We start from the raw sequence: 12,356 nt of genomic DNA, 5'->3' as shown, positions 1-12,356 counted from the left end.
TTAAAAGGCACTGAAGTCATGTTTAGTTATCAAGTGAAAATTGCTTTGCACTTGATCTGTGCTGCCATATCCATTATCAGGTCCCAGTCGATAAAAAAAATCAAAGAACTCAGGTGGATCGAGCACAAATACTCCTTTTATCATACTCCACACACAGGCAGAGTATAGTGAAGTCATTTCACACAGAGGGGTAACCAGAAACGTCACTTCCTCTTCTATGTGGCTACATTGGTACGTGGTTAAAAACAGCAAGGGCGCCACGTACACATTATGAAAAGATACCGTAGGTCTTTTAAAGAAAAGTCTCCTCAAGTCGCAGATCCAGCGTCATTTTAGCGTGTCTTTCTAAAATCGCCGAAGGGAGCAGCACATTTTTCATTTGAAACAAGGGGTGGAGACAGAAGTTTCCAACTTGATCTGCAGGAGTTTAGAGAAGCAAACTTGTAACACAGTAAGTAGCCAATATACAAGACAGCTGGCAACGTTTTCCTCTTGCATGTTTTCCGGGGAGTTGTTGATTTATTATATAAGTTATATTATGGGATGAATAGAGCTTTATTGAGACAATGGCTGGATTGTCTAAGCATCTCTAAGCTAACGTCATGTAACTGTAACTGTCGTTTGATGAGCTGCTGTCCTGTTTTCTTATAAATGTCTTCAAAGCTGGATCTGCTTCTGGCAAATTACAGTTTCCCAAGTCGAAGTTTTATCCGCTTGGTTAACTTGTTTATTTCGTAAAGGTGACTAACGTTACAAAAAATGACTAGGCTATTTATAATTATGACTTTCTCACCTAACGCTTAAATATAGTAGGCCTATAAAATGCAATTAATTTAAGTGCAGATAATTATTATATATTGCTATGGAAAGAAAATACTTTTCACAAAAGTGCCACGTCAGATTCAAAAACAGCTAAGGTTTATAACGATGTTCGATTCACAATTGAATCATTCGTTTGAGTCGTTTTAATGAATCGTTTAAAACCGTTCACAAATTCGGATTAATCGATTCTCGAGTCGTCCTCAAGTTAACGATTCCCCTCAACCGTCTTTAACATGTGTGAAATAGTATTAGTAGAAATATTACAAATACACACACTGGAAATGTTTATTTTAGTTTTACACGTAATAGTTCATTAAATAAATGTATTTAAGTCGTTTTTTTTCTTCTTCTTCTTTTGAACCGGATCTTTAAAATGCTAAAGAGTCGATTCAATGATATGAATCTGACCACCCTTTACCAAAGTTCGCTTTAGAAAAACTTGATATTAATGATGCACTTGTTTGTTACGTCATAAAGTTGATTCAAAACCCTGATTCGTTGCACTCAATGATTGCTTACGTGTAACTGTTTATCTTTATTGTCCTTAGTAAATGTCCCTTTAGGTATGACTAAAGGATAATAAATGATTAAATTGAAATATTGCATCACAGCATTTCATATTGCATCTGCTGTGCGTTAATATTTAATTATTTCTTAATTCCACTCAAATAAAGATTTATAATTTAAGTGTAATAGTCATTTTGTCCAAATTATTGCTTCAAATTTATGAACTTTGGTATGGAAGGTCTGATATGTAATAATTTGATTTGTCCTTAAATAGTCCAGTCTACCTGTTCGCAATGTTGGCAGGGTGTTGCAGGTTTCTTTTTGTTTACAGAGTAAACCGGTCTGCCTTGTTCTATCAGTGCTTGTTGGGTTAAAGCCCATTTTTAGTCCCAGTCTTTCCCCTTCTTTTATGTGTCGTCTCCTTCCCAAATTCTTAAAAATTCTTCTGTGAAAAACCAAGAAAGGTATTCTAACTGCCATGTATTGTTTGTATTTTTTTATGTAGAGTTGAAATGAGTGAAAACAATCAGCAACGGGATGAGTTGCCTGAATACTTGAAGGATGAGCCCCCAGCAGGTACTGCAATTAATGCTGACATTTCATTGTGAAAGTGACTTGCAACAGTTATTCCTTTTTACAACAATCAAGCTTTTTATTTTAGTTCAGTCATGCCAAATGAATAATTTTATACAGCTGTCATTGGTACATCTTCATGCAAGAGAATGATAACGGTTTGTGCCACAAAGTGGTGCTCTTGCACAATCCAAGACTGACACTAGGCCATTGCCCTACTTATTTCCCACTCTTAATTATCCAACTTACTAGATTTGGCTATAAAATTGTAAATGTGGTTATATTAGTAGATATTGGTTGTAAAATTGTTCCTCAAAAAGTGTTTAAGACACTTAAAAAATGTATGACTGGCACCAATGTAGATGATAACAATTCTAATCAAGTGGCAGTTATTTTAAAGCTAAATGCAAAAGCACACTTTTCAAGATAAAAATTTCACTCAATACTGTCATTTTGAATTTTAATTAATAAAATGATACAAAAAACAAACAAACAAAAAAAAAGGTAAATTATGAAAAATATCCACAATAGTTATATCCAGAAATAAATTAAATGGAGTAGCTCATTTGCAATTCTTTTGTCAGATACTCTGTTCTGCTCATTGAAAGTAAAGCCTTTAAAGTATAACATCAAATTAAATCGTAATTCATTTTAATTATTAATTAACAATTAAATGTGGCTAGTATTTTTAATTGTTGGAAGGTCTTTGCCTAATATATTTTTTTTTATTTTATTAACTGAAAGTGAACACTTCAATTGAAGCAGGATTATTAATTATTCTAATTAATAATTACTTTTAAAAAGTGGTTAGTATTTTTAATTGTACAGACAGAGTTCTTGACCTAATACGGTTTTATTTTAATCTAATTAAAGCAAAATCTTTAATTGACTTATAAAATTAAATGAAATAATAATTACTAAAATATGAGTTCTTCACTTTATACATTTGTTTTTATTTAGTTTTAATTGTAAGTGAATGCTTTAAATGAACTATGAAGCTAATCCATTGAATAATTACTTTTAATAAAAATATGGCTAGTGTTTTTAATTGTATAGTTTTTCACCTTTTATTAGAATTTTATTTCATTTTAGACAGCTGCACCATTATCTTATCGGTTTAATATTTGCAATATTAACATTTCATTTTATAACCTGTAGATACCAGCAAAGATCATCCTCAACCCCAGCCTGGCATATTCTCCAGGGTGGCCGGTGGTCTGTTCAGTGTCACAAAGGGAGCCGTTGGGGCCACAGTGGGTGGAGTCGCCTGGGTCGGAGGGAAAAGCCTGGATCTCACAAAAACCGCTGTAAGCTCAGTTGCAGCTGTTCCAGCAATGGGAGTAGGGCTCGTGAAGGGCAGTGTGTCTGCCGTGGCTGGTGGTGTGACCGCCGTCGGCTCCGCTGTCGCCAGTAAAGTTCCCATTGGCGGAGGCAAGAAGAAGGATAAGTCTGATTGAATCACGTGACTCGAAGGTACTTTTGTCAGAGGCGTCTGCATCATGTCTTCTTAGACTCCAGAGTGAGTTGATTGTGGAGATCCTGCTTGTGTTAACAGCATATTTGGACCATATCCGTGTGCCTGACCGGACCAACAAGACGACATTCGCAAGCTGGGTCCTCCACGCAAGAACCTTTGTTTTCGTGTTCTATTGGAATACGACATTAAGTTGAATTGTTTATGTATGAAGTATTAAATATCTGACTAGAGTTGGATACGTGGACCTCTAAATGTTCCGTTAATGCTTTACTGAGCACACAAAGGCACACACTTGTGCCTCACTGTACACACAAAGAATCACATGCTTTAAATAGACCTTACAGTTGAATTGCTCCAAGCCAGTTGTAGGGATGAAGATCAATCAAGTGTCCCTTTAGGTGCTGTGGGGGGAGATCTCAGACTGTGGTGCTCCATCCGATTGATTGTTTGTGAGATTACTTACTTTGAGCCTCTTTGGTCCATGCTGAACTCTAGCGATCACTCTCTGTGTCTCCCTGAAAAACAGAGAAAGCACAATCCCACACATATAAACTCACACATTAAGGGCTGGTGTGTTTAGAATTCACCAAACAACTCCAAAATTACAATTGTGAGCCACAAATCTGAATGCTGATAGAACTGCGTTCGTTTTTTTTTTCTGTTTGTTTGTTTTAGGGAAACATGCATGATTATCTCCATCAAAATGCAAGTCTTTCTGTTTTGATGACAATAGCTGTATTGCAATACCCAATTACATTTTCTTTTCTGTAAGTCATTCTATCTGTGCTTTTGCTTCTTTATCCCGTTTGCTCTTTTAAATATTTAATGTGAATTTGTTTTGTTTTATGGGCCAACAAAGAACCACATTAAGTGGAAAAGTGTAATATAGTATTTTCTTCTGTCAAATATTTGTGTTCCGTTTACCAAAGATTAAGATTGGAAAAATCATTTGCAGACTGTTTTTGTTTTGTTAATGTTAATATGCAGTATACTTTATGCTATTTTTAGATAGATAGTTATCAAATATATATATATATATATATATATATATATATATATATATATATATATATATATATATATATATATATATATATATTAATGTGGTGTTGTTTTTTTGATTTGAGACAATCCATATTTCAGTGCATTAATGTGAATTCCAAGGACCTGAATAAAGAGACACCACAGTTGCTTCCAATTCTAACTCTTGTGGAAAGTACAGTAGCTGAATTTGAACAAAATGCACAAAATGGCCAAATGAAATTTAAGGTCCAGTCACACCAAGAAGGATTAAAAAGAAAAAAAATCTAAACCGAAATATATTAGATGTACTACTATATGAAAAAAGCTCATTCTAAATAATAATATTAGTATTAATAAAAACTATAATGGTAAATAAAAATGCAAAAAGATAATTAAAATACTAATATAGCAGCTGAAGTGAAGGTGACATTCAGCCAAGTATGGTGACCCATACTCAGAATCCGTGCTCTGCATTTAACCCATCCGAAGTGCACACACTCAGCAGTGAACACACACACACACACACACATCCGGAGCAGTGGGCAGCCATTTATGCTGCGGCGCCCAGGGAGCAGTTGGGGGTTCAGTGCCTTGCTCAAGGGCACCTAAATCGTGGTATTGTCGGCCCGAGATTCAAACCCACAACTCACAAGGGTTAGGTGTCAAACTCTCTAACCACTAGGCCACAACTTCCCCAGCTTTATAAGCTGACACTGATAGCTAATCAAAATCCTTCCTACTTTAAGGCATGCACTGAAATTATGCTCACAGACCATAACTGAAGTGCTCTTAGAATAAACATTCTTGTCTGCTGGTGTGGATACTTGTAAAGTTATCGTTATTGTTACACTTTCATCATTTAATTCTTAGTGTAATCTAGTCCAGTTTGTAGTTACTGTTCTGATTTATCCTGTGTATGAAGTTAAATACCACTAGATTATTGACTGTGCCATTGCCCCATGGCATCCACTGCCTCATTTGATTAGAAATTGGTACCCAGATTTTTTTTTTTTTTGCATTAAATGTCAGCCAGTCAAGTCATTAATTCATTCAGTCGTTTATTTTTTGTCAATTTGGCTGTTGATGTTTAAAGCAGGATAAAGAGTTGAGGAAGGGGTCCTCTATTGTTTTACGGACCTGCTTGGCTTTGTGCACATGGCCAATTGTAATGCTGGAACAGAAAAGGCCCCACTTTACTTAAAATGTTTGTCTAACCTATTAGTAATGGATGTAGCTAATATAAACAAACCTATTGATTAAACAATGTGGGGTATTTATTTTTGTGGCCGTGGAGTATATGAACAATGGACAGATCCATGGCCTTCCTAAAGGGTTTTGTCTACAGAGTAAACCTTAACCAATGCATCAGTTGAAAAAAAAAAAAAAAAGAAAAATCGAATAAAACAATTTAGAGCACAATATGTCCCTTTTGTGCAGGAAAAGTGATTTTTCCTTATATGGGTGTCTGTACCTTACAGGGAGAGGTGGCGGTAAAGCCTGTCAGTGGTGAAAAAACACTTGCAATCAAGTTCCAGTCCCAAGGTCATGCTGGATGTCAGTGTCTAATGCTTAGGGAATGAGGCGACAGGGGTCTTCCCCACTCTGTCACCTCCTGGAACAAATTAATTCCTCACACTCCTGCAGCTTCTCTTTCAGTAAACACTTTAAATCAAAAGTAGACAGTGAAACTCACTCTGGAGGAGCCACAATCATTGACTTTAGCCTTTTGATACTGGAATGGTAGACGGTGCTCATTCTTCTTAACTGAGTTATGAATACCCTGTGAAGGATACATAGTGTATGTTTTTACTTATTCGTAGGCTGTACATATGCATGTCAGTGTTGATGAAAGATTTTAGAGCTTGTCTAGCTAGGGCAACGAAGGTTAAAGGGAAATCCGATGCACCCAGATTCAGAGAAGGCCTTGTAGCTATTTGTTGCTATAGTCTTAAAAAATATAGGGCCATGTCCAAAAAAGAGCCGTGAGCTTGAGCCGGCAAGTGTGAATCAATGGTGACAGTGTGCAGAGGGAAAGAATGAGACATTCAGGTCCCAATTTTTATTTTCTTTTTCCCCACATCCACTTACAATCCTCCATGATTCAGGCAAATCAATAGTGAGCCTATATGTAACTCACCATGAACTGAAGGGGCTTTACACTTCAAAAACCAAATATAAGTGTTTGAGTTTTTACAGGAGGTGGTGTAAGTGCTTTCTGTACTTTAAATAAATAAATAAAACACGCTGACTGTTTTAAAAAACTATTATATATGCTTTGGCTAAAAAAAATGCACAGTTCAGAATACTGTGTGTTTTTTGTTACTTATAAAAACTTGTAGGCTAATTAAAAATGTATGTGAGAAGAGAATGAATGTTGCTTTTTCCTGTATCATTCCCATTAGACAAATACATGCTATAATCCACCTTTAGATGAGGGACTTTTGCTTCTTATGCCTGAATTTGCTTAGTTTTTTTTTTTTTTACGTTTATTGATTTTTAACAATAATAGCACACACACACACAGGGAAGCACACTCCCACACAGGATAGTGTGCATACATAACAACAGCATTAAATTAGACAGTAAATTGCTACTTTTTCCAAGCTATGTGTGCCTGGCCAAGTTCTATGGTTTCTTTAGTTTAGTCTGGTATAGGAGGGCAAAAAAAAAGGAGACCAGGGGGCTGTTCCATAAACCAAGATTAGAGTATAAGCCAGGCTTATTTCGGTTAGTCAGGCTTATTTTTGGTAGATTCGGTTTCATAAATCAAACTTAAAAAAGTTCAAACTCAGTTCCCCCGGCAACTTATGCTGGCAAATTAACCTGGTCCGGGGCAGGCTAACTGTCAGGCTAAGTCTGAGTTCAGACTTAACGAGCATACCATTTATACTCACCTGCTGGTATTTCGATGTCATTTTATTTTACTTAACCACTATTAATATTTTTTTTTAAAATATAAATAAATAAGGAAATGTACTTTACTAATAAATGTAAGAAATTATAAGGTATAAATACACTAAGAAATGTTCAAAACTTGTGTGTTTAATTGGTGAGTTTGGTTAATGAGTTTGGTAATTAATTAAAAGTATATAAATAGGGAGCTGAACTCGTCTCCAAACTTAATCATGGCATGTCCTTTCATAGAAGAGGTGGTGGATGAGGGAGCTATAGTCTTGCGGAGGGCATTTCAAAGAGAGAGAACTTTCAGAGACAGGTCAGACCCATTGGCTTTTAATGACAGCTACCTGTATGAGCGATATAGGTTCTCAAGAGATGGGATTGCGTATATTTGTAGATTACTAAGCCCATACATTGCAAATAATACACACCGCAACAGAGCGCTCACAGTCCCACAGATGGTGTGCATTGCACTTCGCTTTTTTGCCAGTGGAACATTTTTGTACACAGTTGGAGATGCAGAGAATATCAGCAAAGCATCAGTTTGCCGCTCTGTACGAACTGTGTACCTTTCTTTAAAAAGACTACTCAATGTGTTCATCACATTCCCTGGCCACAAAGCTATTCGTACCATTAAACATACCTTTTATGGAATAGCTGGTAAGTTCAAATAACTATAAAACATGGAAATATTTCTTGACTGTTGATTTTACATGGGAAAATTTAAAAAAATAATTTTCCTAGGTTTCCCAAATGTTATCGGTGCATTGGACTGCACCCATGTGCGTATTAAGTGTCCGTCTGGTCCACATGAAGCGGACTTTGTGAATAGGAAATCAGTACACAGCATCAATGTACAGGTACTGTCCCACTGAGATGATATTGAAGGCTATGCTCTAGCACTGAGTGTTCTGTAGTAAGCTGGGCACCAGTGTTTAGTTCATTGCAATTAAAATGTAGTGACCTACAGGTTTAAATTTATTTTAGATGATTAGTGATGCAGATTGCATCATCACAAATGTAGAGGCCAAATGGCCAGGCTCTGTGCATGACTCCAGAATCTTTAGAGCCTCATCTCTCTACCAGCAACTAGCAAGAGGTATGCTAGTAATCACTTAAAATTGCAAAAAGTCTTATAAAAAGAAAAAAAAAAACATTATATATCTATATATTCATTCTGTCTATGCAGGAGAATTCTCAGGAGTTTTGCTGGGAGACAAGGGATACCCATGCCTGCCTTACCTCTTGACTCCCTATCAGGAGCCCCAGACAGAGGCACAGGACCACTACAACATTGCCCATGCACGCACAAGAGGTCGTATAGAGATGGCATTTGGGCTGATAAAGTCAAGGTTTCAGTGCCTGAAGCACCTCAGAGTGACTCCACCTAGGGCATGTGACATTGTAGTTGCTTGTGTAGTGCTCCATGACATTGCTTGTCTGAGGAGAGAGAGGCAACCAAGGATTGCTGAAGAGGAAGACTGGGGCAATGAGGCAGTATTGGAAGAAAACGAAACAGGCAGACTTATACGAGACACATATGCAAATAATTATTTTGCTTAATATGATCTAAACCATGTGTAGCCTTTAAAATGTTCCACTGGCCCCTCAACTTTCTCCTTAGTTGAACAAACACACAGAAGTCAAAGTATATAATGTGATTTGTCTTTATTCAGAGTGAATCTGCCTGTTAGGGGTGAAAACACACAAATAAATGTTGTGGAAAGTGATCAAAAAGGTCTTTTTTTTTTTTCCTTTTCCTTTTTTAAAAATGGTAGTTCTACTTGCATTTTTCTGTAGCTGTTGAATTTCCAACTCCAACTTCCTCATCTTCAGTTTTTTATACTGGATGTCGATATCAATCGCTTCCATTTGTTTAAGGAGGTAGCGTTTATACACTCCTTTTATGTTTTCTGGGTTCTGTAGCAACATAGATTTAAGTTATTTCATTGAATACTCTTGTCACATTGTTTTCATTTCTTAATACTCACTTTGTCACATGTGGTCCCAGACTGAGAGGGCTCTAGAACAGTGTCAGCATCCTGAAAACACATTATGATCATTTTATCACACAAGTACACTTTTTTTATATTCAATAAAGTATCACATGGAACCTGTGACTACCTCAGGCCTCCTTGAACATACAGACACAGTCTCCTCATCCTCCTCAACTCCCATCACTTCTCCCTGTGACCACTGATTAAACTCAGTTAAAATCATTAGCTTACATGTCTTTTTAAAAGGTCTCATACTCACAGGCAACATGATGTCTGGTGGATCCATACAGCATACAGAATCTTGATAGAAAAAATATATATTTTTTTTACCAAAATGCACCATTACAGTAGCACAAGTACTTCTACGTGACATTACTGCTATGATGTACTTAGGTTTACAATGCTTAAGGAAGGAGGAAATCAGTTAGTCAGGAAGGAATAATGCTAATAAAACACACACACACCTTTTATATACTCACTCCTTATACTACGTGATATCATTTTAGATGATGTCCCCCCCTCTATTCCCTCAAGGACGGGCCTCCCTTTATTAATTTCCAAAGCCAGCTCCTCTGCAGGAGTGAAGCTGGCTGGTGGTGGCCCTCCCCCAGTGCCAGCAACCTCAGTCTTCTTTTTGGTCGCTGCAATTAAAAAAAAATACATAAAAAAAAACCCTGAATAGTTGTAACTTCAAGCTGACATTGATTACATCTATACATCCCATTAGATTTACTTACCATTCTGAACTATATTTTTATATTTTATTTTCACCTGCTGCCAGGTTCTTTTTCCTTCACTTAAGTTGCTGCTGCGTGAAAGCAATTAACGTTACTGTTATTCACACACAAACTTTGCAATGTATTGTGACACACATTCAATGTTGATAAATTATTTTAAATAACTTACACCGCTACTTACGCATTGAGACGATCAGCAATTTCCTGCCAACCTTTCTCTCTTGCTTTATTTATTGCCGCTGTATTGCCTTTTTTGGTGATGACATCTTTAAATTCTTCATATGTTTCCAATAGCAAACGCTGTTCCGTTGCCGTGAACATCGCTGCTCTATCTTTTCCTTTTGTTGCCATGGTAGCCCACAGTAAATCGATTGACCCATGCTCGACTTTTCAGGACTTTTAAACAATGGCGTGCACGCGCAATTATCTAGACTATTTAAACCTGACTCAAATTAGTAAAATCACATGATCCTCAACTTACTGTTATGGAACCAATTTAAGCGCGGATGTTTAGCTCGGCTCATTCAAGTCAGGTTTTGGATTTTAATCCCCGCTTTTCTAAGCTGCTTTTATGGAACAGCCCCCAGGTACATCTACAAGCATCCACATTTCCCTTGAGAGGTGCATTAATTATTTCTATGCCTGAATTTGTGACGCCGTAATAGTGAGATGTTGTTAAAAAATAAATTATCATAAATTAGGAGAATAATTTTCCATGTTACAGTGTTTTTTTAGTATTATAAACTTTTTAAATAGTATTTCTTCCTAAATTAAATAATATTCTTTAAATATTATATTCAATATTTCTATTTAACATTTAGGTAGCTTTTATTAATATTTTGAATTCGATTTTATTTTATTTTAGTTTAAATTTGTTTTGTTCTAGTTTTAGTGGTTCTTGTACAATACGTGAATACTTATTTTATTTTGGGTAGTTGCCAAATCAACATTTTGAATTTTCATTTAGTTTGTGTATTCTTCTTCTTCTATTATTTAAATGTTTATTTTAATTCAGTTGTATTTAAGTAAACAAAAAAGTTTTTCAATAGTTTTAAGTTTTGAATAAGAATAAAAAAAGAAAACAGGTTCCTCAAAGAAACCTTGCTTATCAGATCACCAGACAAACAAAATCAGAATAAAACAATTCTTGTTGCTTGTAAAAACCTCTGCATAATTCATCACTGGCATTTCACTCTGTTCTTTAGCTTTAATACCCATGTCTTAATGTATAAAAGCTTGCTTTCTTCCCATTGTCACACTTTGACAGACAGATTGGAAGTTTAAATCCTTTAGGCTTTGAAAGGTATTTAATCAAATTCTTTTTTAAGATAAAAACTTTTGATGCAAAAGATCTGCGCTGAGAGATATAGACAAAACAACAACAAATATATAAAACATGCACCATAATTGACAAAATATCAAAATACATACTTCAATAACAATGATATATGATTTATATGTGAGTTGCCTCTTGTGAAAGAGACTGTTAAAGGATTTATCACATTGTCAGCCATGTTTAGCATCAGACTCACAAGACATACAAGCTCTGTCGACATACACATCCACCCATTCCACCGAGATGCATCATAGTCTTGAATCAGTTACAGTGGGCCTGCGAAACACTACACATGAAATTGAGGAAAACATAATTTATTTACATGTCTGCTCTTTGATTAAAGTAGTCTAAAACAACAGACAATAGGGAAGTGATTTTTTTTTTTATAATTTCTCTTTTCAACCAACAGCACAAGAAACAATCAAAGAGTTTGCTTGGCTTTGATCTAGAAAATACATGTCATGTTTTCTGATCGGAGCATGGCTGTCGTAGAGTGATATGTTTAATTGCCCCGAAGAAAGGAGATTATCAATTTTATGTTGCTGCCTTGTTTGTTCTTAACTTCTAATAATTTAGAACCATAATGAGATGGCAGCGTAACTGTTTACAATGCAAATAATTACAATGTTAATGTGAGAAACTAGAAGAAGGTCATTTTTCCTCATTTAAAGGAACATCCTCTGCTAACAATGACAGTATAACAGTGTGAGAAATTAAATGGCTTTTTCCTGTCCTAATTTACACACCCTATGGCCATTCAAGATGGAGATGAGTTTGTTTCGAATTGGGAGAAATGTTTAATTTCATCACTTGCTCACCAGTAGATCCTCTCCAGTGAATGGGTGCCGTCACAACAGCTGATAAAAACTTCTAAATAATCCACAAGTAATCCACATGACTCCAGCCCATCAATTAACTTCTTGTGAAGTGAAAAAACAACAACAAAAAAACAGCATGTTTGTAATGATGTCAATCTTGCTAAGGAC

The 12,356-nt window shown here is 35.8% G+C and overlaps 3 protein-coding genes across 7 annotated transcripts; 2 read left to right on the top strand and 1 right to left on the bottom strand.

The window, feature by feature from the left end:
• Positions 1-204: 204 nt before the first annotated feature.
• On the top strand, positions 205-4,154 carry LOC113061573 (transmembrane protein 263-like). Its single transcript, XM_026230775.1, has 3 exons — positions 205-451; positions 1,835-1,905; positions 3,061-4,154. Exons 2-3 carry the CDS (start codon positions 1,842-1,844, stop codon positions 3,357-3,359), a joined length of 363 nt encoding a protein of 120 aa, XP_026086560.1. The 5' UTR covers positions 205-451; positions 1,835-1,841; the 3' UTR covers positions 3,360-4,154.
• Positions 4,155-7,370: 3,216 nt separating this feature from the next.
• On the top strand, positions 7,371-8,888 carry LOC113061571 (putative nuclease HARBI1). The gene is made up of 4 exons (XM_026230768.1): positions 7,371-7,960; positions 8,045-8,160; positions 8,288-8,399; positions 8,490-8,888. Exons 1-4 carry the CDS (start codon positions 7,528-7,530, stop codon positions 8,861-8,863), a joined length of 1,035 nt encoding a protein of 344 aa, XP_026086553.1. The 5' UTR covers positions 7,371-7,527; the 3' UTR covers positions 8,864-8,888.
• LOC113061572 (uncharacterized) lies at positions 8,824-10,618 on the bottom strand. 5 transcript variants are annotated; one of them, XM_026230769.1, is made up of 7 exons: positions 10,216-10,618; positions 10,035-10,105; positions 9,762-9,938; positions 9,557-9,597; positions 9,425-9,496; positions 9,292-9,342; positions 8,824-9,220 (listed from the first exon to the last, which is right to left on the bottom strand). In XM_026230769.1, exons 1-7 carry the CDS (start codon positions 10,383-10,385, stop codon positions 8,969-8,971), a joined length of 834 nt encoding a protein of 277 aa, XP_026086554.1. In that variant the 5' UTR covers positions 10,386-10,618; the 3' UTR covers positions 8,824-8,968. The 5 variants fall into 5 exon arrangements, with proteins under 5 accessions (XP_026086554.1, XP_026086556.1, XP_026086557.1 ...); XM_026230771.1 differs by having other exon boundaries at positions 9,425-9,487; XM_026230772.1 differs by having other exon boundaries at positions 9,777-9,938.
• Positions 10,619-12,356: the final 1,738 nt, after the last annotated feature.

Source organism: Carassius auratus, chromosome 43 (genome assembly GCF_003368295.1).
Source record: "Carassius auratus strain Wakin chromosome 43, ASM336829v1, whole genome shotgun sequence".
Taxonomy (NCBI): Eukaryota; Metazoa; Chordata; class Actinopteri; order Cypriniformes; family Cyprinidae; genus Carassius; species Carassius auratus.
This window is presented reverse-complemented; position numbering and strand designations above follow the sequence as displayed.